The sequence below is a fragment of the Phyllobates terribilis genome, unplaced genomic scaffold (genome assembly GCF_046119375.1).
Source record: "Phyllobates terribilis strain yellow unplaced genomic scaffold, ASM4611937v1 Scaffold_2__4_contigs__length_985480577, whole genome shotgun sequence".
Taxonomy (NCBI): Eukaryota; Metazoa; Chordata; class Amphibia; order Anura; family Dendrobatidae; genus Phyllobates; species Phyllobates terribilis.
In genome coordinates this window covers 166,967,262-166,994,507 of record NW_027362762.1, presented here as the reverse complement: position 1 = coordinate 166,994,507, position 27,246 = coordinate 166,967,262, and the positions used below count along the sequence as shown (strand labels likewise).

Below are 27,246 nucleotides of genomic sequence, written 5' to 3'. Positions count from 1 at the left end.
CGAACTAACAGGAGAAATGAGAAGTGACAAACTTAATCCTCCACTAAGTATGACAAATCTAACCCAAGCTGGGGTACAGAAACGCCTCAGTAACATTAAAATAAACAAATCACCAGGACCTGATGGCATACACCCACGGGTACTAAGGGAACTAAGTAATGTGATAGACAGACCGTTATATCTTATATTTAAGGACTCTGTTGAGACTGGGTCTGTGCCACTTGATTGGCGACAGGCGAATGTAGTGCCAATATTCAAAAAGGGAGCGAAAAGTGACGCCGGAAACTATCGGCCGGTGAGTCTGACGTCCGTTGTGGGCAAAAGTTTTGAAAGCTTCATTAAAGAGGCAATTACGGAGCATCTTGATGCTAATAATCTTTTAATCCCGAACCAACATGGATTCATGAGGAATCGCTCCTGCCAAACAAACCTGATTGACTTCTACGAGGAGGTTTCCTCTCGAGTAGATCAGGGGGAACCAGTGGATGTCGTGTATCTCGACTTCTCAAAAGCGTTCGATAGCATGCCACATAATAGGTTGGTATACAAAATGAGAATGATGGGGCTGGGGGAAAATGTCTGCAAGTGGGTAGCTAACTGGCTAAAGGATAGAAGGCAGAGGGTGGTTATAAATGGAATATACTCAGATTGGGTAAGCGTCACTAGTGGGGTACCACAGGGGTCTGTACTAGGCCCAATGTTATTTAATATCTTTATTAACGACATAGTCAACGGGATAAATAGTAAAATATCTATATTTGCAGATGACACAAAGTTATGTAAAACAATTAATACAAAAGAGGACAGTGCAGACCTACAGAGGGATTTGGATAAGCTGGGTAGGTGGAGCATTAAATGGCAAATGAGGTTTAACGAGGAGAAATGTAAGGACATACATATGGGAAGGAAAAATGGAAGTCACCAGTACTCACTGAATGGGAAATCATTGGGGAATTCAGAGATGGAGAAGGACTTGGGCATCTTGATTGATAGCAAACTAAATTGGAGTGCCCAAAGTCAGGCCGCTGCTGTAAGGGCAAACAGGGTAATGGGATGTATCAGAAGAGGTATAGCTGCAAAGGATGAGAACATTGTTCTTCCACTATACAAAGCACTGGTCAGACCACACTTGGAATACTGTGCTCAGTTATGGGCCCCAATATATAGAAAGGATATAAATGAGCTTGAAAAGGTACAAAGGAGGGCAACAAAATTAATAAAGGGAATGGAGGGACTGCAATACCCAGAGAGGTTGGCAAAACTAGGACTAGATATAGCAAATAAGTACATAAAATATAACTTTTATTAATGAAAAGTCTAAAAAGAAATTTATAACATGATGCCCATATGGTGTATCATAAGTAAAAAGATATAAATATCTACGATATAGCTGGACAGAATATCAGGCCCTATTAGGTCCAGCATAAGTAAGAATAATGAAGGTATTCAAGCTATGAAGTCCAAAAAGAGAACCCCACAGATACCGTGACGTGTTTCCGGTCCCAGAATACCACACTGCCGGAAGTAAACATCACGCGTTACCATGGGCATGGAACGCACTTCCGGTCCCAGAATACCCCGTTACCGGAAGTCAACGTCACGCGTTCCCATGGATATGGAACGCAAGCGTGCTGCTAGGAAACACGCATCACCTTACCAATACGTGGTGCCGCCTCACGCCATGCTGGAACCCACAGGTTCCTCCCCCATGCGATCCAGCAATCATATTAAGTGGGATAAAGGATTTTCAACAGCGGGAAAAGGCCACCCTCCATTGTCCACATCTCTATCAAAACAAATACCCCAGATAATAATAATGTGTAAGAAGGCTCTATCTGTTAGTCACCAGAAAAACTGCCTAATTGTCTAAGTAAACACGTACAGTTCTCTCCATAAATTTATACAAATAGATCATGGATTAAAAAGGTTTTTTTCGAGATAGAAAAGACCATATAAGTGCAATGCTTCGGTATGTTACATGGGGGTTCCCGTGGGACAAATAGTTTCAAAGAATAATATATTAATCAATCACCAAAGCCACAGCGGACCTCTCAAGAGAAACAGAAGAAGAAGGGGGGGAGGCCCTAATGAAACAACTATAGTGATAACTAATCTGCTTACCCTACCTACGTGGAGGTTGGCACCCTACAAATCCTGCGCAAATGGCGCCCCCACTCTACGGTGGCTTTCCCTATCTACTTAACCCTATTCTGTCCCTATTCTGGAAGGAATGGGGCAAAGGAAAGAATCTCATTCATACCAAGTGGGGTAGTGGTGCCCAGGGTAAAGATCCAACGAGTTTCCTTTTGTAAAATGCGTAAATCCCAGTTTCCTCCTCTTATCGAAGGTGTTACCTTTTCAATGCCCATAAATTTAATGACATTGGCATCCCCCTGGTGCATAGTGTTTACATGATTAGCTATTGGGGTATCTTTCTTGTTTTTTATATCACGTAAGTGTTCTAATATCCTTTTCTTAAACTCCCTTCGTGTCTTCCCAATATATTCCAATTTGCATATACAAGTCGCTTTGTATATCACTCCCTTCGATCGACAATTTATGAGTTCCCTAATCTTGAACTCCCTCCCCTTGACAAAGCTCCTGAAAGTATTACCCTGGGTCATGGCAGAACATGCCTTGCAGTTATTACACCGATAGCAGCCAGAAACCCCTCGATCCAACCATGTAGGACTACGCTCAGACATAAAATGACTATGGACGAGACGATCCCTAAGGGACCTCCCTCTACGATAGGTAATTTGTGGTTGTGAGGCCAATTTATCTCCAACGTCCTCATCCATACGAAGGATACCCCAATGTTTCTTAAAAATCTGTTTGACCTGTTGAGATTTATTACAGAATCGTGTTATGAATCTAATTGTAGACTCTTCTTGATGTTTGGCTTTTGGAACCAATAGCTCACTTCTCTCTCTCACCAAAGACTCTCTATAGGCCTGATTCAGAACCTTTTTAGGGTATCCTCTATCTAGAAATCTGTTTCTCAAGTCCCAAGCTTGTCTTTCATAGTCATTAACATCAGAGCAATTCCTCCTGAGCCTTAAAAATTGACCCTTTGGGATACCTCTCCTGAGTGGGACTGGATGATTGCTTTCCCATCTCAGGAGGGTATTAGTTGCTGTTGGTTTTCTATAGGTTTCTGTCCTTAATTCGCCATTAGCCTCTCTGTGAACCAATACATCTAAAAAGGCCAATTTTGTTCTATTCACTTCCGATGTAAATAGTAGACCAATCGGGTTGTCATTAAGTCTTGCGACGAATTCACGGAAACTATCCGGTGTTCCGTTCCATATCACAAAAACATCGTCAATAAATCGCAGCCACATGACAACCCCGTTGGCTAGGTCACACTCATTAAAAACCATAGTTTCTTCCCACCAGCCCAGGAGCAAATTAGCATAAGAGGGAGCACATGGGCTCCCCATTGCTGTGCCCCTGAGCTGGTGGAAATATTCCCCATCGAACGTGAAGACGTTGTTATTGAGACAAAATTCAAGGAGTTTCAAGGTGAACTCATTATGTATAGTGAATTGTCTACCCCTTGATCTTAGGTAGTAGTCAACGGCTCTTAAACCAAATTCATGGGGGATCGAGGAGTATAAGGCTTCTACATCCACACTCCCCAAAATCATGTCTTGCTCCAATACAACACCCTCGAGTTTCCTCAAGAGGTCCGCTGTGTCACGCACATACGAATTTAAAGCTATCACAAATGGTCTCAGAATTTTATCAATATATGTGCCTGCCTTATGTGTGAGGCTGTTAATTCCAGACACAATGGGTCTTGCTTTTAGTGGTTCCAGACCTTTATGGACTTTAGGAAGACCATAAAAAGTCGCTATGATCGGGTAGGCTGGGACCAGATAGTCCTTTTCATTTTTATCAATCACTTTGTTAATGAAACTTAGGTTTCGAGGGTGTTGTATTGGAGCAAGACATGATTTTGGGGAGTGTGGATGTAGAAGCCTTATACTCCTCGATCCCCCATGAATTTGGTTTAAGAGCCGTTGACTACTACCTAAGATCAAGGGGTAGACAATTCACTATACATAATGAGTTCACCTTGAAACTCCTTGAATTTTGTCTCAATAACAACGTCTTCACGTTCGATGGGGAATATTTCCACCAGCTCAGGGGCACAGCAATGGGGAGCCCATGTGCTCCCTCTTATGCTAATTTGCTCCTGGGCTGGTGGGAAGAAACCATGGTTTTTAATGAGTGTGACCTAGCCAACGGGGTTGTCATGTGGCTGCGATTTATTGACGATGTTTTTGTGATATGGAACGGAACACCGGATAGTTTCCGTGAATTCGTCGCAAGACTTAATGACAACCCGATTGGTCTACTATTTACATCGGAAGTGAATAGAACAAAATTGGCCTTTTTAGATGTATTGGTTCACAGAGAGGCTAATGGCGAATTAAGGACAGAAACCTATAGAAAACCAACAGCAACTAATACCCTCCTGAGATGGGAAAGCAATCATCCAGTCCCACTCAGGAGAGGTATCCCAAAGGGTCAATTTTTAAGGCTCAGGAGGAATTGCTCTGATGTTAATGACTATGAAAGACAAGCTTGGGACTTGAGAAACAGATTTCTAGATAGAGGATACCCTAAAAAGGTTCTGAATCAGGCCTATAGAGAGTCTTTGGTGAGAGAGAGAAGTGAGCTATTGGTTCCAAAAGCCAAACATCAAGAAGAGTCTACAATTAGATTCATAACACGATTCTGTAATAAATCTCAACAGGTCAAACAGATTTTTAAGAAACATTGGGGTATCCTTCGTATGGATGAGGACGTTGGAGATAAATTGGCCTCACAACCACAAATTACCTATCGTAGAGGGAGGTCCCTTAGGGATCGTCTCGTCCATAGTCATTTTATGTCTGAGCGTAGTCCTACATGGTTGGATCGAGGGGTTTCTGGCTGCTATCGGTGTAATAACTGCAAGGCATGTTCTGCCATGACCCAGGGTAATACTTTCAGGAGCTTTGTCAAGGGGAGGGAGTTCAAGATTAGGGAACTCATAAATTGTCGATCGAAGGGAGTGATATACAAAGCGACTTGTATATGCAAATTGGAATATATTGGGAAGACACGAAGGGAGTTTAAGAAAAGGATATTAGAACACTTACGTGATATAAAAAACAAGAAAGATACCCCAATAGCTAATCATGTAAACACTATGCACCAGGGGGATGCCAATGTCATTAAATTTATGGGCATTGAAAAGGTGACACCTTCGATAAGAGGAGGAAACTGGGATTTACGCATTTTACAAAAGGAAACTCGTTGGATCTTTACCCTGGGCACCACTACCCCACTTGGTATGAATGAGATTCTTTCCTTTGCCCCATTCCTTCCAGAATAGGGACAGAATAGGGTTAAGTAGATAGGGAAAGCCACCGTAGAGTGGGGGCGCCATTTGCGCAGGATTTGTAGGGTGCCAACCTCCACGTAGGTAGGGTAAGCAGATTAGTTATCACTATAGTTGTTTCATTAGGGCCTCCCCCCCTTCTTCTTCTGTTTCTCTTGAGAGGTCCGCTGTGGCTTTGGTGATTGATTAATATATTATTCTTTGAAACTATTTGTCCCACGGGAACCCCCATGTAACATACCGAAGCATTGCACTTATATGGTCTTTTCTATCTCGATAAAAACCTTTTTAATCCATGATCTATTTGTATAAATTTATGGAGAGAACTGTACGTGTTTACTTAGACAATTAGGCAGTTTTTCTGGTGACTAACAGATAGAGCCTTCTTACACATTATTATTATCTGGGGTATTTGTTTTGATAGAGATGTGGACAACGGAGGGTGGCCTTTTCCCGCTGTTGAAAATCCTTTATCCCACTTAATATGATTGCTGGATCGCATGGGGGAGGAACCTGTGGGTTCCAGCATGGCGTGAGGCGGCACCACGTATTGGTAAGGTGATGCGTGTTTCCTAGCAGCACGCTTGCGTTCCATATCCATGGGAACGCGTGACGTTGACTTCCGGTAACGGGGTATTCTGGGACCGGAAGTGCGTTCCATGCCCATGGTAACGCGTGATGTTTACTTCCGGCAGTGTGGTATTCTGGGACCGGAAACACGTCACGGTATCTGTGGGGTTCTCTTTTTGGACTTCATAGCTTGAATACCTTCATTATTCTTACTTATGCTGGACCTAATAGGGCCTGATATTCTGTCCAGCTATATCGTAGATATTTATATCTTTTTACTTATGATACACCATATGGGCATCATGTTATAAATTTCTTTTTAGACTTTTCATTAATAAAAGTTATATTTTATGTACTTATTTGCTATATCTAGTTGATATCTTCATAATAAGTCTTTTGGTCTCTGCTGGATTACAAAACTAGGACTATTCAGCCTGGAAAAGAGAAGGTTGAGGGGGAACATAATAAATGTGTACAAATATGTTAGGGGACAGTATAGAGATCTTGCCCGGGATTTGTTCAAAAGGAGGGATATTACGGTAACAAGAGGGCACTCACTAAGACTGGAAGAGAAAAGGTTTCAGCACCAGCATAGGAAAGGGTTCTTTACTATAAGAGCAGTGAGAATATGGAATTCACTGAGTGAGGAGACGGTAATGTCGGATTCACTACACCAGTTCAAGCGGGGACTGGATGCATTTCTAGATACCAGGCAGATTTCAGCGTATACTTAAAAATAAAATAAAATAGTAGGTTGATACAGGGATTTATTCTGACTGCTGGTTTCAGAGTCGGGAGGGAATTTTTCCTCAGGTGAAGATTGGCCAAATCATTTGGGGTTTTTGCCCTCCTCTGGATCAACTTTAGCAATTACAGAACTAACAGGTCGAACTTGATGGACGCAAGTCTTTATTCGGCTTTACAAACTATGTTACTATGTTACTATACCAGGATAGGCATGAGGGGGGCCATACATACCAGGATAGGGATGAAGGGCCATGCATACCAGGATTGGGGATGAGGAGACCATACATACCAGGATAGGGATGAGGGGGGCCATGCATACCAGGATACAAATGAAGGGCCATGCATACCAGAATTGGGGATGAGGGGGCCATACATACCAGGATACGGATGAGGGGTGCTATACATACCAGGATAGGGATGAGAGGCCATGCATACCAGGATTGGGGATTAGGGGGTACCATGCATACCAGGATAGGGATGAGGGATACCATACATACCAAGATAAGGATGAGGAGTGTCATACATACCAGGATTGGGGATGAGGGGGGCCATACATACCAGGATACAGATGAAGGGCCATGCATACCAGGATTGGGGATGAGGGGGCCATACATACCAGGATACGGATGAGGGGTGCTATACATACCAGGATAGGGATGAGAGGCCATGCATACCAGTATTGGGGATGAGGGGGTACCATGCATACCAGGATAGGGATGAGGGATACCATACATACCAAGATAAGGATGAGGAGTGTCATACATACCAGGTTTGGGGATGAGGGGGGCCATACATACCAGGATAGGGATGAGGGGCCATGCATAACAGGATTGGGGATGAGGGGGGCCATACATACCAGGAATGGGGATGAGGGGGACCATACATACCAGGATAGGGATGAGGGGCCATGCATACCAGGATACAGATGAGGGGCCATACATACCAGGATTGGGGATGAGGTGTACCATGCATACCAGGATTGGGGATGAGGGGGGCCATATATACCAGGATTGGGGATGAGGGGGCCATACATACCAGGATAGGGATGAGGGGGGCCATGCATACCAGGATAGGGATGAGGGACCATGCATAACAGGATTGGGGATGAGAGGGGCCATACATACCAGGATTGGGGATGAGGGGGGCCATACATACCAGGATAGGGATGAGGCACCATGCATACCAGGATTGGGGATGAGGGGGGCCATACATACCAGGATTGGGGATGAGGGGTACCATGCATACCAGGATTGGGGATGAAGCGGGCCATAAATACCAGGATATGGATGAGGGGCCATGCATACCAGGATAGGGATGAGGAGCCATACATACCAGGATTGGCGATGAGGGGGGCCATACATACCAGAATAGGGATGAGAGGGCCATACATACCAGGATTGGGGATGAGGGGAACCATGCATACCAGGATTGGGGATGAGGTGGGCCATACATACCAGGATTGGGGATGAGAGGGCCATACATACCAGGATTGGGGATGAGGGGGTACCATGCATACCAGGATAGGGATGAGGGGGGCCATACATACCAGGATAGGGATGAGGAGTACCATGCATGCCAGAATAGGGATAAGGGGTACCATGCTTACCAGGATAGGGATGAGGGGTACCATGCATACCAGGATACGGATGAGGGGCCATACATACCAGGATTGTGGATGAGGAGGCCATACATACCAGGATAGGGATGAGGGGTGCCATACATACCAGGATAGGGATGAGGGGTGCCATACATACCAGGATAGGTGTAACATACCTGGCGGCGTCCTTGCATAGTGGTCCATCTCCCACTGTGCAAGAGAGCGCACTTGATCTCCAATTCAGAATGTCTCTCTGGCTTCCCTCCATGCTGTTTGTTTGTCTCTGTTTCTGCTGCTTAAGGGCGGCGCCCGAACACTTCCTGCTTTTTGTACCTGCTGCAGGCACACCCTTTGTGCGTCCTCAGTCTATTGCTGTCTGTCACCTGGTATTTAAACCAGCTGCTCCAATTAACCCATGCCTGAGCATCTTGCCCTGTCAGTTGGCTTTTTGTCTCTGACATGCCAGGTCCTGTGTATGTTACCTGTCTTGCAGTATTTGTTCCCGTGTCTGTACTGTGTTCTACCAATGTACTCTAACCTGCAGTCTGTACTCGCTTTCTAGCCGTTTGTCTTCTGCCTATCCTGGAGGCTGTATTTCCAGGCCAGTGTGAACACGCTTCTAGTCTGTTCTTTCCGCCTTCTAGGGGCCGCATACCTAGACCCGTTCCTGTATCTTGCCTGCTCTTGTTTGTATACTCTTCTAGCCTGTTATCTGTTTTTCTCTATGTCCGTACCTTCCCTTTTCTTGCAGAATCTGATCCCGTACCTATCTCCTACTCGTTGTCTTTGTACTCCCGTTTGTGAGTTTGGAGTCCACTCTCTACTTCATTGCAAGTATCCTGTGTGTATCTGGTTCTGCCTTTCCCTTCCAGTCTGTTCCGTGTGAACAGAGCCCTGTCCCCTCCGCGTCTGCGGTTTCGCTTTGCTCAGCCCTGTCCACCGCGTCTGCGGTTTCGCTTTGCTCAGCCCTGTCCACCGCGTCTGCGGTTTCGCTTTGCTCAGCCCTGTCCACCGCGTCTGCGGTTTCGCTTTGCTCAGCTCTGTCCACCGCGTCTGCGGTTTCGCTTTGCTCAGCTCTGTCCACCGCGTCTGTGGTTTCGCTTTGCTCAGCTCTGTCCACCGCATCTGCGGTTTTGCTTTGCTCAGCCCTGTCCACCAAGTCTGCGGTTTCGCTTTGCTCAGCCCTGTCCACCGCGTCTGCGGTTTCGCATTGCTCAGCCCTGTCCACCGCGTCTGCGGTTTCGCTTTGCTCAGCCCTGTCCACCGCGTCTGCGGTTTCGCTTTGCTCAGCCCTGTCCACCGCGTCTGCGGTTTCGCTTTGCTCAGTCCTGTCCACCGCGTCTGCGGTTTCGCTTTGCTCAGCCCTGTCCACCGCGTCTGCGGTTTCGCTTTGCTCAGCCCTGTCCACCGCGTCTGCGGTTTCGCTTTGCTCAGCTCTGTCCACCGCGTCTGCGGTTTCGCTTTGCTCTGCCCTGTCCACCGTGTCTGCGGTTTCGCTTTGCTCTGCCCTGTCCACCGCGTCGGCGGTTTCGCTTTGCTTTGCCCTGTCCACCGCGTCTGCGGTTTCGCTTTGCCCAGCCTTGTCCACCGCGTCTGCGGTTTCGCTTTGCTCTGCCCTGTCCACCGCGTCTGCGGTTTCGAATTTGTCTCCCAGTCTGTACTGGACCCTACCCAGCCTGCGCTCTAGTCTGCCTGTTCCTGTATTCCCCGGTGTGGGTCAACAGCCGTGTCCGGAGTCTGACCTGGAGTAGACCCTGGTCCCTCTGCTCGGTTCCTCCCTGGTGCACTGGCGTCGTATGCCGTCGTGCGACCTTGGTCGGATCGGGCAGATACTTAGTTACGCCCCTCCAGGCACTCTCCGGTTCATGGCACAGTGGAATCACTACATACACACGCACACGCCACTCAGCCCGGGCGTGTGCATTACAATAGGGATGGGGGCCATGCATACCAGGATTGAGAATGAGGGGGTACTATGCATACCAGGATAGGGATGAAGGGGTACTATGCATACCAGGATAGGTATGAGGGGTACCATGCATACCAGGATTGGGGATGAGGGGTGCCATGCATACCAGGATAGGGATAAGGGGTGCCATGCATACCAGGAAAAGGGGTGCCATGCATACCAGGATAGGGATGAGGGGTGCCATGCATACCAGGATAAGGAAGAGGGGTGCCATGTATACGAATATATAGGGATGAGGGAGGCCTTGCACACCAGGATAAGGATGATGGGGGCCCTGCATATAAGGATGATGGGGGCCTTGCATATAAGGATGAGGGGTGCCTTGCATACCAGGATGGGGATCAGGGGTGCCATGCATACCGGGATGGAGGGGTGCCATGCATACTGGGATGGAGGGGTGCCATATAACAGGATGGAGGATATTAACAGAATTGGGGGACATGTATAATATAACCAGGGATGTGTCCTTCTGTACGAAGCCTCTATAGACTGCACAAGCGCGAAGCGCCTACGCAGTCTGGCTCCAGACAGAAGAACGCATCCAGCCGTTACAGGTAAGGGAAGTATATGGCGCCGGAGATCTCGGTATGCGTAGACACTGAATGCATACCGCGAGCTCCAGCGCCATGAGTACATACCGGACCCGAAGGAATGTTGCCGCAGCACCTCTGCTTGGCCGGAGTCCGGGGGAGGAGTGCGGCGCCGCAATCGGCGCATGCGCATAGCGCGCTATCCGGCGCCATTTTAGTGAAGCCACATTGGCGCCGGACAGCGCAGTATGGGCACACGCATACTCTGGCGTCACACTCCTCCCCCGGCCTCTGGATGGGGGCTGCACATAACAGGATGGGGGCTGCACATAGCAGGATCGGGGCTGCACATAACAGGATGGGGGCTGCACATAACAGGATGGGGGCGCAGGATGGGGGGATGCACATAGTAGGATGGGGGCTGCACATAGCAGGATGGGGGCTGCACATAACAGGATTGATCAGCTGAAAGAAAGCCTTCAACTTATTGACTGGGACAAAGTTCTTAATCAAAGGAATACGAATAGTAAATGGGAAACCTTCAAAAGAATTCTGAATACTCAGTGCGAGAGGTATATACCGTATGGGAATAAAAGGGCCAGAAATAAGAGGAAACCAATATGGTTGAACAAGAAACTCTTGCTCCAATACAACACCCTCGAGTTTCCTCAAGAGGTCCGCTGTGTCACGCACATACGAATTTAAAGCTATCACAAATGGTCTCAGAATTTTATCAATATATGTGCCTGCCTTATGTGTGAGGCTGTTAATTCCAGACACAATGGGTCTTGCTTTTAGTGGTTCCAGACCTTTATGGACTTTAGGAAGACCATAAAAAGTCGCTATGATCGGGTAGGCTGGGACCAGATAGTCCTTTTCATTTTTATCAATCACTTTGTTAATGAAACTTAGGTTTCGAGGGTGTTGTATTGGAGCAAGACATGATTTTGGGGAGTGTGGATGTAGAAGCCTTATACTCCTCGATCCCCCATGAATTTGGTTTAAGAGCCGTTGACTACTACCTAAGATCAAGGGGTAGACAATTCACTATACATAATGAGTTCACCTTGAAACTCCTTGAATTTTGTCTCAATAACAACGTCTTCACGTTCGATGGGGAATATTTCCACCAGCTCAGGGGCACAGCAATGGGGAGCCCATGTGCTCCCTCTTATGCTAATTTGCTCCTGGGCTGGTGGGAAGAAACCATGGTTTTTAATGAGTGTGACCTAGCCAACGGGGTTGTCATGTGGCTGCGATTTATTGACGATGTTTTTGTGATATGGAACGGAACACCGGATAGTTTCCGTGAATTCGTCGCAAGACTTAATGACAACCCGATTGGTCTACTATTTACATCGGAAGTGAATAGAACAAAATTGGCCTTTTTAGATGTATTGGTTCACAGAGAGGCTAATGGCGAATTAAGGACAGAAACCTATAGAAAACCAACAGCAACTAATACCCTCCTGAGATGGGAAAGCAATCATCCAGTCCCACTCAGGAGAGGTATCCCAAAGGGTCAATTTTTAAGGCTCAGGAGGAATTGCTCTGATGTTAATGACTATGAAAGACAAGCTTGGGACTTGAGAAACAGATTTCTAGATAGAGGATACCCTAAAAAGGTTCTGAATCAGGCCTATAGAGAGTCTTTGGTGAGAGAGAGAAGTGAGCTATTGGTTCCAAAAGCCAAACATCAAGAAGAGTCTACAATTAGATTCATAACACGATTCTGTAATAAATCTCAACAGGTCAAACAGATTTTTAAGAAACATTGGGGTATCCTTCGTATGGATGAGGACGTTGGAGATAAATTGGCCTCACAACCACAAATTACCTATCGTAGAGGGAGGTCCCTTAGGGATCGTCTCGTCCATAGTCATTTTATGTCTGAGCGTAGTCCTACATGGTTGGATCGAGGGGTTTCTGGCTGCTATCGGTGTAATAACTGCAAGGCATGTTCTGCCATGACCCAGGGTAATACTTTCAGGAGCTTTGTCAAGGGGAGGGAGTTCAAGATTAGGGAACTCATAAATTGTCGATCGAAGGGAGTGATATACAAAGCGACTTGTATATGCAAATTGGAATATATTGGGAAGACACGAAGGGAGTTTAAGAAAAGGATATTAGAACACTTACGTGATATAAAAAACAAGAAAGATACCCCAATAGCTAATCATGTAAACACTATGCACCAGGGGGATGCCAATGTCATTAAATTTATGGGCATTGAAAAGGTGACACCTTCGATAAGAGGAGGAAACTGGGATTTACGCATTTTACAAAAGGAAACTCGTTGGATCTTTACCCTGGGCACCACTACCCCACTTGGTATGAATGAGATTCTTTCCTTTGCCCCATTCCTTCCAGAATAGGGACAGAATAGGGTTAAGTAGATAGGGAAAGCCACCGTAGAGTGGGGGCGCCATTTGCGCAGGATTTGTAGGGTGCCAACCTCCACGTAGGTAGGGTAAGCAGATTAGTTATCACTATAGTTGTTTCATTAGGGCCTCCCCCCCTTCTTCTTCTGTTTCTCTTGAGAGGTCCGCTGTGGCTTTGGTGATTGATTAATATATTATTCTTTGAAACTATTTGTCCCACGGGAACCCCCATGTAACATACCGAAGCATTGCACTTATATGGTCTTTTCTATCTCGATAAAAACCTTTTTAATCCATGATCTATTTGTATAAATTTATGGAGAGAACTGTACGTGTTTACTTAGACAATTAGGCAGTTTTTCTGGTGACTAACAGATAGAGCCTTCTTACACATTATTATTATCTGGGGTATTTGTTTTGATAGAGATGTGGACAACGGAGGGTGGCCTTTTCCCGCTGTTGAAAATCCTTTATCCCACTTAATATGATTGCTGGATCGCATGGGGGAGGAACCTGTGGGTTCCAGCATGGCGTGAGGCGGCACCACGTATTGGTAAGGTGATGCGTGTTTCCTAGCAGCACGCTTGCGTTCCATATCCATGGGAACGCGTGACGTTGACTTCCGGTAACGGGGTATTCTGGGACCGGAAGTGCGTTCCATGCCCATGGTAACGCGTGATGTTTACTTCCGGCAGTGTGGTATTCTGGGACCGGAAACACGTCACGGTATCTGTGGGGTTCTCTTTTTGGACTTCATAGCTTGAATACCTTCATTATTCTTACTTATGCTGGACCTAATAGGGCCTGATATTCTGTCCAGCTATATCGTAGATATTTATATCTTTTTACTTATGATACACCATATGGGCATCATGTTATAAATTTCTTTTTAGACTTTTCATTAATAAAAGTTATATTTTATGTACTTATTTGCTATATCTAGTTGATATCTTCATAATAAGTCTTTTGGTCTCTGCTGGATTACAAAACTAGGACTATTCAGCCTGGAAAAGAGAAGGTTGAGGGGGAACATAATAAATGTGTACAAATATGTTAGGGGACAGTATAGAGTTCTTGCCCGGGATTTGTTCAAAAGGAGGGATATTACGGTAACAAGAGGGCACTCACTAAGACTGGAAGAGAAAAGGTTTCAGCACCAGCATAGGAAAGGGTTCTTTACTATAAGAGCAGTGAGAATATGGAATTCACTGAGTGAGGAGACGGTAATGTCGGATTCACTACACCAGTTCAAGCGGGGACTGGATGCATTTCTAGATACCAGGCAGATTTCAGCGTATACTTAAAAATAAAATAAAATAGTAGGTTGATACAGGGATTTATTCTGACTGCTGGTTTCAGAGTCGGGAGGGAATTTTTCCTCAGGTGAAGATTGGCCAAATCATTTGGGGTTTTTGCCCTCCTCTGGATCAACTTTAGCAATTACAGAACTAACAGGTCGAACTTGATGGACGCAAGTCTTTATTCGGCTTTACAAACTATGTTACTATGTTACTATACCAGGATAGGCATGAGGGGGGCCATACATACCAGGATAGGGATGAAGGGCCATGCATACCAGGATTGGGGATGAGGAGACCATACATACCAGGATAGGGATGAGGGGGGCCATGCATACCAGGATACAAATGAAGGGCCATGCATACCAGAATTGGGGATGAGGGGGCCATACATACCAGGATACGGATGAGGGGTGCTATACATACCAGGATAGGGATGAGAGGCCATGCATACCAGGATTGGGGATTAGGGGGTACCATGCATACCAGGATAGGGATGAGGGATACCATACATACCAAGATAAGGATGAGGAGTGTCATACATACCAGGATTGGGGATGAGGGGGGCCATACATACCAGGATACAGATGAAGGGCCATGCATACCAGGATTGGGGATGAGGGGGCCATACATACCAGGATACGGATGAGGGGTGCTATACATACCAGGATAGGGATGAGAGGCCATGCATACCAGTATTGGGGATGAGGGGGTACCATGCATACCAGGATAGGGATGAGGGATACCATACATACCAAGATAAGGATGAGGAGTGTCATACATACCAGGTTTGGGGATGAGGGGGGCCATACATACCAGGATAGGGATGAGGGGCCATGCATAACAGGATTGGGGATGAGGGGGGCCATACATACCAGGAATGGGGATGAGGGGGACCATACATACCAGGATAGGGATGAGGGGCCATGCATACCAGGATACAGATGAGGGGCCATACATACCAGGATTGGGGATGAGGTGTACCATGCATACCAGGATTGGGGATGAGGGGGGCCATATATACCAGGATTGGGGATGAGGGGGCCATACATACCAGGATAGGGATGAGGGGGGCCATGCATACCAGGATAGGGATGAGGGACCATGCATAACAGGATTGGGGATGAGAGGGGCCATACATACCAGGATTGGGGATGAGGGGGGCCATACATACCAGGATAGGGATGAGGCACCATGCATACCAGGATTGGGGATGAGGGGGGCCATACATACCAGGATTGGGGATGAGGGGTACCATGCATACCAGGATTGGGGATGAAGCGGGCCATAAATACCAGGATATGGATGAGGGGCCATGCATACCAGGATAGGGATGAGGAGCCATACATACCAGGATTGGCGATGAGGGGGGCCATACATACCAGAATAGGGATGAGAGGGCCATACATACCAGGATTGGGGATGAGGGGAACCATGCATACCAGGATTGGGGATGAGGTGGGCCATACATACCAGGATTGGGGATGAGAGGGCCATACATACCAGGATTGGGGATGAGGGGGTACCATGCATACCAGGATAGGGATGAGGGGGGCCATACATACCAGGATAGGGATGAGGAGTACCATGCATGCCAGAATAGGGATAAGGGGTACCATGCTTACCAGGATAGGGATGAGGGGTACCATGCATACCAGGATACGGATGAGGGGCCATACATACCAGGATTGTGGATGAGGAGGCCATACATACCAGGATAGGGATGAGGGGTGCCATACATACCAGGATAGGGATGAGGGGTGCCATACATACCAGGATAGGTGTAACATACCTGGCGGCGTCCTTGCATAGTGGTCCATCTCCCACTGTGCAAGAGAGCGCACTTGATCTCCAATTCAGAATGTCTCTCTGGCTTCCCTCCATGCTGTTTGTTTGTCTCTGTTTCTGCTGCTTAAGGGCGGCGCCCGAACACTTCCTGCTTTTTGTACCTGCTGCAGGCACACCCTTTGTGCGTCCTCAGTCTATTGCTGTCTGTCACCTGGTATTTAAACCAGCTGCTCCAATTAACCCATGCCTGAGCATCTTGCCCTGTCAGTTGGCTTTTTGTCTCTGACATGCCAGGTCCTGTGTATGTTACCTGTCTTGCAGTATTTGTTCCCGTGTCTGTACTGTGTTCTACCAATGTACTCTAACCTGCAGTCTGTACTCGCTTTCTAGCCGTTTGTCTTCTGCCTATCCTGGAGGCTGTATTTCCAGGCCAGTGTGAACACGCTTCTAGTCTGTTCTTTCCGCCTTCTAGGGGCCGCATACCTAGACCCGTTCCTGTATCTTGCCTGCTCTTGTTTGTATACTCTTCTAGCCTGTTATCTGTTTTTCTCTATGTCCGTACCTTCCCTTTTCTTGCAGAATCTGATCCCGTACCTATCTCCTACTCGTTGTCTTTGTACTCCCGTTTGTGAGTTTGGAGTCCACTCTCTACTTCATTGCAAGTATCCTGTGTGTATCTGGTTCTGCCTTTCCCTTCCAGTCTGTTCCGTGTGAACAGAGCCCTGTCCCCTCCGCGTCTGCGGTTTCGCTTTGCTCAGCCCTGTCCACCGCGTCTGCGGTTTCGCTTTGCTCAGCCCTGTCCACCGCGTCTGCGGTTTCGCTTTGCTCAGCCCTGTCCACCGCGTCTGCGGTTTCGCTTTGCTCAGCTCTGTCCACCGCGTCTGCGGTTTCGCTTTGCTCAGCTCTGTCCACCGCGTCTGTGGTTTCGCTTTGCTCAGCTCTGTCCACCGCATCTGCGGTTTTGCTTTGCTCAGCCCTGTCCACCAAGTCTGCGGTTTCGCTTTGCTCAGCCCTGTCCACCGCGTCTGCGGTTTCGCATTGCTCAGCCCTGTCCACCGCGTCTGCGGTTTCGCTTTGCTCAGCCCTGTCCACCGCGTCTGCGGTTTCGCTTTGCTCAGCCCTGTCCACCGCGTCTGCGGTTTCGCTTTGCTCAGTCCTGTCCACCGCGTCTGCGGTTTCGCTTTGCTCAGCCCTGTCCACCGCGTCTGCGGTTTCGCTTTGCTCAGCCCTGTCCACCGCGTCTGCGGTTTCGCTTTGCTCAGCTCTGTCCACCGCGTCTGCGGTTTCGCTTTGCTCTGCCCTGTCCACCGTGTCTGCGGTTTCGCTTTGCTCTGCCCTGTCCACCGCGTCGGCGGTTTCGCTTTGCTTTGCCCTGTCCACCGCGTCTGCGGTTTCGCTTTGCCCAGCCTTGTCCACCGCGTCTGCGGTTTCGCTTTGCTCTGCCCTGTCCACCGCGTCTGCGGTTTCGAATTTGTCTCCCAGTCTGTACTGGACCCTACCCAGCCTGCGCTCTAGTCTGCCTGTTCCTGTATTCCCCGGTGTGGGTCAACAGCCGTGTCCGGAGTCTGACCTGGAGTAGACCCTGGTCCCTCTGCTCGGTTCCTCCCTGGTGCACTGGCGTCGTATGCCGTCGTGCGACCTTGGTCGGATCGGGCAGATACTTAGTTACGCCCCTCCAGGCACTCTCCGGTTCATGGCACAGTGGAATCACTACATACACACGCACACGCCACTCAGCCCGGGCGTGTGCATTACAATAGGGATGGGGGCCATGCATACCAGGATTGAGAATGAGGGGGTACTATGCATACCAGGATAGGGATGAAGGGGTACTATGCATACCAGGATAGGTATGAGGGGTACCATGCATACCAGGATTGGGGATGAGGGGTGCCATGCATACCAGGATAGGGATAAGGGGTGCCATGCATACCAGGAAAAGGGGTGCCATGCATACCAGGATAGGGATGAGGGGTGCCATGCATACCAGGATAAGGAAGAGGGGTGCCATGTATACGAATATATAGGGATGAGGGAGGCCTTGCACACCAGGATAAGGATGATGGGGGCCCTGCATATAAGGATGATGGGGGCCTTGCATATAAGGATGAGGGGTGCCTTGCATACCAGGATGGGGATCAGGGGTGCCATGCATACCGGGATGGAGGGGTGCCATGCATACTGGGATGGAGGGGTGCCATATAACAGGATGGAGGATATTAACAGAATTGGGGGACATGTATAATATAACCAGGGATGTGTCCTTCTGTACGAAGCCTCTATAGACTGCACAAGCGCGAAGCGCCTACGCAGTCTGGCTCCAGACAGAAGAACGCATCCAGCCGTTACAGGTAAGGGAAGTATATGGCGCCGGAGATCTCGGTATGCGTAGACACTGAATGCATACCGCGAGCTCCAGCGCCATGAGTACATACCGGACCCGAAGGAATGTTGCCGCAGCACCTCTGCTTGGCCGGAGTCCGGGGGAGGAGTGCGGCGCCGCAATCGGCGCATGCGCATAGCGCGCTATCCGGCGCCATTTTAGTGAAGCCACATTGGCGCCGGACAGCGCAGTATGGGCACACGCATACTCTGGCGTCACACTCCTCCCCCAGCCTCTGGATGGGGGCTGCACATAACAGGATGGGGGCTGCACATAGCAGGATAGGGGCTGCACATAACAGGATGGGGGCTGCACATAACAGGATGGGGGCGCAGGATGGGGGGATGCACATAGTAGGATGGGGGCTGCACATAGCAGGATGGGGGCTGCACATAACAGGACAGGGGCTCCACATAACAGGATGAGGGCTACATGTAACAGGATGGGGGCTGCACGTAACAGGATGGGGGCTGCACGTAACAGGATGGGGGTGGCACGTAACAGGATGGGGGCGGCACGTAACAGGATGGGGGCGGCACGTAACAGGATGGGGGCTGCACGTAACAGGATGGGGGCGGCACGTAACAGGATGGGGGCGGCACGTAACAGGATGGGGGCGGCACGTAACAGGATGGGCGCTGCAAATAACAGGATGGGGGCGGCACGTAACAGGATGGGGGCGGCACGTAACAGGATAGGGGAAAAAAAGTAACAGGATGGGGGGTTCATATACCAATAAAAATGCTCGCCACCCGGGCATAGAACGGGTTCAATAGCTAGTTTATTATGTTGCTGGATGGACCTTACATGACAAGCACTTTATTTTTACCTTTCGTGTCTCCCTTATTTCCTCACCGATGGTAAGCTTGCGAGCAGGACCCTCACTCCTCTTCGTATCTGTTGAATTATGTGTAACTCTGTAATGTCTTATTTTGTTTGCACACGTTCCCTCTGAATTGTAAAATTCTGCGGAATATGTTGGCGCTATAGAAATAAAAAAAATTATTATATATCATTATTAGAACACCTAAACTTTACATGAGGTTAATCAGAATCACTGTAAATGATGGCAGCTGTGTACTGACTACTATTTAATTTTGGTATAAATGTGATTGGTTAATTCTGAACACAATCACATCCCTAATTATAAGAAGGTGTTCACACTTATACAAAACATTATTTTAGCTTTATTCTTTTTATTTTTGTTTTTTGTTTGTTTCTCAATTGAATTGTACAATTTATAGGTGTCATTAAAAGGTGGAAAAAGTTCTGAAATCATTTTTCTTGGCATGATTTTTTTACATGACAAAAATCTGGTGTGTATAGACTTTTTGGCTGTGTGCCCACTATGCGTTGTTTAAGCGTTTCCGTAGGCAATTCCGCTGCAGAAACGCTTAAAAAACGATTGGTAGAAGGCCTGCGATGTTCCCCAATGATAATCTGCATGTGCTGTGCACATGCTGCGGAAATTTCCGCTGCGGATTATCATTGCGGAAAAATCCGCAGCACTACCAATTATTTTGCGCAATCGCGGCGTTTTCGCCGCCATTGACTTGCATTGAATCGCATAATATCCGCATCACTACATGTGCACATGCGGATATTAAGCGATTCAATGTGCTGATGGTACCCGGTTTTGGAGAAGAGGAGACTCTCCTCCAGACCCAGGTACCATAGTACCTGTAAAAAAAAAGAATTAAAATAAAAAATATACATTATATTTACCTTCTGAAGGCCCCCGGTCTCCTCAGTGATCCGTCCTGGCTTCCTGGCAGCTCATGATGGTCTAAAAGTGACCCGTCACATGACTAAATGACGTCATGGTAGGTCCTTTTACACAACTGCGAGACACTGGGGAGGACGCATCGGATAAGGACACCGGGGGCCATCAGAAGGTAAGTATAATATTTATATTTTACCATTCTTTTACGGTCACACTATATAAATCCATGCCGGTTGCATGGATTTATATAGTGTGACCAAGTTGTCAAGCACTTTTCAAGTGATGCTAAAATCGCTTGGAAAGCGCTTGACAACCCACATGCGAAATCGCATGTGCAAAACACTTCAATTACGCTTGTCCCTGGAGGTAAAACGCATGTACAATCCGCATGCGTTTTTTCTGCCAGGGAGATGCAGAAACGCTCAGGAAAAATCCGGAGAATTTCTGCATCGTGGGCACATAGCCTAAATATCCATGACAGAAATCCTAAGCAGACCCTCAGATATCTGAAGTTTGAAAACAGAGATTAGTCCCATTGTAATTCGATTGAACTAATCCTTGGCTTTTCTATGTGGAATCCACAGAAAATTGGTAGCAGGGTACTTATTTCCAGTGTGTATTTTTTTTCTGTGGCATCATAAAAAGTCAACCAAAGAAAGTTTTCAACGCCTGTTAACTAAGTTCTGAAAACCCCAATCATATGTATGGAATGCGGATTTTTATATCCACATGAGTTGGATTTCACACAGTTTTCGGTGCAGATTAAAAATGACCTTCCACCCTGGTACTAACAGGTTACTGTACATTTGTATTATATATAGTCACTTTGTCTGGTGCCCTCAGTTTGTCTTCCCCTGCCTCCTATAATGAGCAAGGTGTTCAGTTCCACCTACTTCCAATATGGCTGTCACATTGGAATGGAGAACATACGGTAAATCCTAACCATGCCTCCCCTGCGTTGTAGAGGTGTGGATGAGATTTACCACTGCTCCCCTTGCCACATTGGAGGGTGACTATACATCAGAAATATATACAGTAGTCACTTTTTTTACGTTTAAGGGGGGAAGGTCATTTTAAGATTGCAACCTATGTAAAATCTGATACCATTCTTTATGCTATGCACATGGGGTTTTCATAAACCTGTTCACATGCAATATAAAATATTACACCTGGAAAAATAAGTAGCAGGTTTCTTAGGCTGTATTCACACAGCACTAGGACCATTGTTATTCAATAGGGCTGTTCAGATGAGTTTTTGAAGCGGTTTGAAAAAAAATCGAAGCTTGCACTAATCTCTTCCATGTGTTGGATGAGACGCACACCCATTCAATTCTATGGTCGAGCAAAAAAAATCGTATCCCGTACCGATCAACCATATAGCATCCGAGTTTTATTGATACATTGCAATTCTTAACATAGGAAACTGTTTTTGGTCATTTAATTTTTATTCACTGCTGATGTATAAAAATGAATGCCATATGGATATTATATGGATGGAATACACATGGCATGCGGATAACAATACGGATGGTATTAAAATCCAACCATTTTTTTTACAGTTGTGTGAACTTAGCCTTAGAGAGTCACCACACATATTAGTTTTAAAAATGAGTCAGTGTCTCTGGCCCGTGAGACTAAGAGCAAGACCTACACTTATCTGTTTATGGACCAAACTCAACCATTAAAGTCTATGAAGGTCCATGTAACATGCATGAAACACATAACTATGATGGGTGCACCGAGTCCCGGGAGCCTAATGCATGTGCGCACTATCAGTATTTGGTCAGTATTTTACATCAGTATTTGTAATCCAAAACCAGGAGTGGAACAATCAGAGGAAAAGTATAATAGAAACACGTCACCACTTCTGTATTTATCACCCACTCCTGGTTTTGGCTTACAGATACTGATGGAAAATACTGACCAAATACTGAACATGTGAACGTGGCCTTAGGAGGCCCAAGTGGTCAGTGTGACCCATATGAGAGTAACACCATTAAATACTCTGACAGCTGGGGGAGGAGCGGCTGTCTGGGGGATATTTTGCACTGGGGCTTACGAGTTTCGCTGTATGTATTGCCACTAGAGATGATGCGAATTGATTTGCAGGAACGTCGTCTAGTGGCCACGTCAGTAACCTGTGGCTGCCGGGCAGGTGGCCTGTGCACCGCCTCCAACCTGCTGGCATCCGTGGCTCTTCTGATTAGCTAGTCTGGTGCACAACACCACATGTGTATCACACTGCAACAAAAACGCCAGCCCAGACCGGCTAATCACAAGAGGATGCCATTAGATAAGAGGCAGTGCGCAGGGATCCTGTCCGGGGGAATCACACCGTCTTTATTGGCAACCTCTATGGTAGAAAGAAAGATATGAACCAGACAGGTACTGGAGACAAATAAAGGCAGACAGATCAGTGTGAGACAGACAGACAGATCAGCGTGAGATAGACAATTCAGTTTGAGACAGACAGACAGATCAGCGTGAGACAGACTGACAGATCAGCATGAGACAGACTGACAGATCAGCATGAGACAGACAGATCAGTGTGAGACAGGCAGACAGATCAGTGTGAGGCAGACAGACAGATCAGCGTGAGACAGACAGACAGATCAGCGTGAGACAGACAGACAGATCAGCGTGAGACAGACAGACAGATCAGCGTGAGACAGACAGACAGATCAGCGTGAGACAGACAGACAGATCAGCGTGAGACAGACAGACAGATCAGCATGAGACAGACTGACAGATCAGCATGAGACAGACAGATCAGTGTGAGACAGACTGACAGATCAGCGTGAGACAGACTGACAGATCAGCGTGAGACAGACTGACAGATCAGCGTGAGACAGACAGATCAGCGTGAGACAGGCAGATCAGCGTGAGACAGGCAGACAGATCAGCGTGAGACAGACAGATCAGTGTGAGACAGACAGATCAGTGTGAGACAGACAGACAGATCAGCATGAGACAGACAGATCAGGGTGAGACAGACAGATCAGGGTGAGACAGACAGATCAGCGTGAGACAGACAGATCAGCGTGAGACAGACAGATCAGCGTGAGACAGACAGACAGATCAGGGTGAGACAGACAGACAGATCAGGGTGAGACAGACAGATCAGCGTGAGACAGACAGATCAGTGACAGACAGATCAGGGTGAGACAGACAGATCAGCGTGAGACAGACAGATCAGCGTGAGACAGACAGATCAGTGACAGACAGATCAGCGTGAGACAGACAGACAGATCAGTGACAGACAGATCAGGGTGAGACAGACAGATCAGCCTGAGACAGACAGATCAGCCTGAGACAGACAGATCAGCGTGAGACAGACAGATCAGCGTGAGACAGACAGACAGATCAGCGTGAGACAGACAGACAGATCAGCGTGAGACAGACAGACAGATCAGGGTGAGACAGATCTACATCAGCTACACAAAGGCCATAAGCCGATTTGAGGCTAATTGTGCGGAGGTGAGGGAGTGCCGCAAGGTGGCGCTGCTCTCGGCGGTACATGTAACTAGTCACCTCCGTGCAGAGCGCACACAACACAATAAGGAAGTGGAGAGAAGCGGAAGTAGAATCATCCTCAACAACAACACGGAAAACACAGACTGCGCACGGCACCGGCGACATGAACAACAAGGGTGAGTGTGCTGCTCCCCGGGCGCTGCGGGGACGGGGAGGCAGGAGCGGGGGCTCCGTACAGGGCGCCGCCGTGTGATTATTGCGGGGGGCGCACCTCGGCCTGTCACCTACGCACAGGCCTGGGAGCCCATCCCAGCAGCAGGTACCATCATGCTTTGCGATTAACCCCTTACGCGAAGGTATGACTTGCTACTGCTTGGAATGATAGGAGTCTGTGTCTGGCTGAAGGGAGACTACAAGTCGCAGCTTTCCTGACACATCACCGGCTGTCATGTTGTGGGTGGGGGGAGGGCGCCCCCCAGGGTGTATTTACCGTCTCACAGTCTGAAATCAGAAGCATACTGCCGGGCCCGGACGCTTTGTCTTTCCAGTGTTTGGCATAGTGCCAGTTCCTAGTGACCAGTCAGGGCTCCCCCGTGTGGGCAGACGCAGCGCTGCATGCTCTGGCCCGCACCGCCGATGTTGGATGTAGTCGGGACGCTTTGGATGCTGTGCCGAGTTGCAATCAATTAAAGTGGCATGACCATTTTCTGCCCCCCCCTGCAGTACACAGGGAATGAGACGTTTACCAGTGTGTGACATAGGCTGTGCTCCTGTGTGAATAATATAGTGAGAGGAGCAGGGAGCCGCTGTGTACATGGCTCTAGCAGTGTAATGTCGGCCCCACATGATCTTTATGGCTTCTCTTAGGTGAGAACCAACTTGGTATCTTTAACCCTACCTGTATCAGGTGCTTCCTGCCGTCACTGATGAATCATGTGCTGTGTCATGCAGGCGGCTCACATTACCACATGGTAATTACACGGACTGTTGTGTAACAAGATAAATATTTTTTTCATTCCTGTAGCAGTTCAGTTACTCCGCACCGGTCACCTGACCTTCTATCCGGCATTAGATCACCTCTTTGCTAGCGACGTGTTAGTAGGAAATGTTCTTCTACATCAGTGATCTCCAACCTGTGGCGAAACTAAGATTATTATGTGATGGCTGAGGGCTTGTTGGGAGTTGTAGTTTTGCAACAGCTGGAGATACCACAAAAAATAGGGAGTGGCAGAACAATGTGGGAATGGTGGCCAATCCTCTACGTACCAGGTCACTTGGAATGTCGTCATTCAAGTGGCTACAACATTTGTGGAGATGTACAGTGGCTTGTGAAAGTATTCACCCCCCCCCCTTGGCTTTTTACCTGTTTTGTTACATTACAATCTGTGTATAAATATTTTTGTGTGTGATGCATCAGCACTGAATATTCTAAGTTGGCGAAGTGAGAAAAATATAGGCTTAAATTTATGGAATCAAATAACTAAAAATTGGCGTGTGCATATATATTCACCACTTTTGCGATGAAGAAAAATTTCTGGTTCAAGTAATTCCCTTCATAAGTCACATGCTTAGTGAGAGGAAGTCCACCTGTGTGCGATCTAAGTGTCACATGGTCTGTCAGTATATTCACTTTACCTTTTCTTAAAGGCCACAGAGGCTGCAACACCATTAACCCTAGAACGCATACCTGGGGCCTTGCAGGCCCGCCCTGTTAATTGTTTTCTATTTTCTGCAAGATTACTTTAGAATTTTGAAACTCTAGGTATTCCTCAGGTATATAGTTCTTTGTCATTTTTGTTTGAGTTATTCCATGTTATTTACACACTGGCCTAAAAGGCCCCAGGTATGTGAAAAGGTAGATTTTTATGGTCATGCGTTCTAGGGTTAAGCAAGAGGCACCACTAACCAAACAACACCATGAAGACCAAGGAGATCTCCAAACAAGTCATGGACAAAGTTGTTGAGAAGTACAAATCAAGTTTGGGTTTAAAATAAATAAATAAATAATAATAAAAAAAAATCCCAATCTCTAATGATCCCACGGAGTACCATCAAATGGGAAGAACATGTTACCACAACAAACCTGCCAAGAGAGGGCCGTCCACCAAAACTCTCAGCCCGGGCTAGGAGGGCATTAATCAGAGAGGCAGCACACAGACCAAAGGTAACCCTGAAGGAGCTGCAGAGTTCCCAAGCAGAGACTGGAGTATCTGTCCACACGTCTACAATAATCCGTACACTCTATAGAGGTGGCCTTTATGGAAGAGTGGGCAGAAAAAGCTTTTACTTGCAAAAAATTGTAAGGCTCGTTTTGAGTTTTCCAAAAGACATGTGGGAGACTCTCCAAATGTATGGTGGAAGGTGTTGTGGTCAGATGAGACCAAAATTGGAACTTTTTGGCCACCAAGGTAAATGCTAATGTAGCACCCTGAGGATTCGGCTGCTACAGGGGTATTGCACCTCAACCCAGAGGTGTGATATTCCACTCCCGGGTAAGGAAGGAGTGTGGAACTGAGCTCAGATAGACTGCATGCACTACATACATCCCATTCCAGAGGAGCAGGCCGACGGTACTCCCACTTAGAAATGTGCAGGTACAACCGAGCCTGTTCCTGGCTGGAGTGGGAGGGGGGTGGTACATCCCATGTAGTGTAGGGGCAGATAGGGGGAGCAGTCTGGGTAGTGATAGGAGCTCATTGGGTGCTGGTCACCTGAGCTCACACATAGAGGGATATATAAGGAGGGCACCAACTTAGATCAGGGTCAGACGCTGAGAACAAGTCAGTTGGAGAGGAGAGAGAAGGAAACAGCAGCCCTGGAGAGAGAGAGAGTGGAGCAGAGAAAGACCCAGAGGGGGAAGACTGAAGGGACCCAAGAACCCAAATTAGAGCATCGGGTGAGGAGTCAGCAAGAGGGTACCGGAACCCAAGCTGGTGGGGGCAAAGACATTCCCCAGCCAGAGACCGGAGACCGTGGGCAGTGTCTGTCACGGTCACCCACCACATTCACCCCGAAGGCACACCACATGAAGGGTCAGGGAACCCAGGGCCAAGGGTGTCCCAAAAGAAGGCCCGAGGGAGCTGGACCTAGGTGAATCACTGGTGGGGACGGCTGAAGAAAGGACAGAGGGAGAGCTCAGGGCCACGCTCTGGACTTGTTTGGGGGTTGGCCGGATCCAGGACCTGGTGGACGCAGCACGGCTCGGGTGGTCACTAGCAGCTGGAGTGACCAGTACAACATCAGCAGTAAGTAAACACCCTTAACTGCACAACCCGAGTCTGTCTTCATTGCCGGCTGCATCGCACCACCACAACCCCCATCCTCTGCGCCTGTCCCCTCTGAGGCTATACCCCTCCCGTTGGGGGTTATCTCACCAAGCTGCGCACCCACC

The 27,246-nt window shown here is 47.7% G+C and overlaps 1 protein-coding gene and 1 long non-coding RNA gene across 2 annotated transcripts in view; one reads left to right on the top strand and one right to left on the bottom strand.

Annotated features, from left to right (window-relative positions):
• LOC141199741 (uncharacterized) overlaps positions 1-24,995 on the bottom strand; it is a 104,839-nt gene extending 79,844 nt beyond the window's left edge. The window contains exons 1-2 of the long non-coding RNA XR_012271489.1: positions 24,754-24,995; positions 19,488-19,642 (exon numbers count right to left, since the gene is read on the bottom strand). This is a non-coding gene — a long non-coding RNA (uncharacterized lncRNA). The remainder of the gene's footprint in view (positions 1-19,487; positions 19,643-24,753) is intronic.
• Positions 23,880-27,246, top strand: part of DAZAP2 (DAZ associated protein 2) — a 33,008-nt gene continuing 29,641 nt past the window's right edge. Inside the window, exon 1 of the mRNA XM_073663235.1 lies at positions 23,880-24,031. Within this exon, the coding sequence (XP_073519336.1) occupies positions 24,019-24,031 (13 nt within the window). The 5' untranslated portion in view covers positions 23,880-24,018. The remainder of the gene's footprint in view (positions 24,032-27,246) is intronic.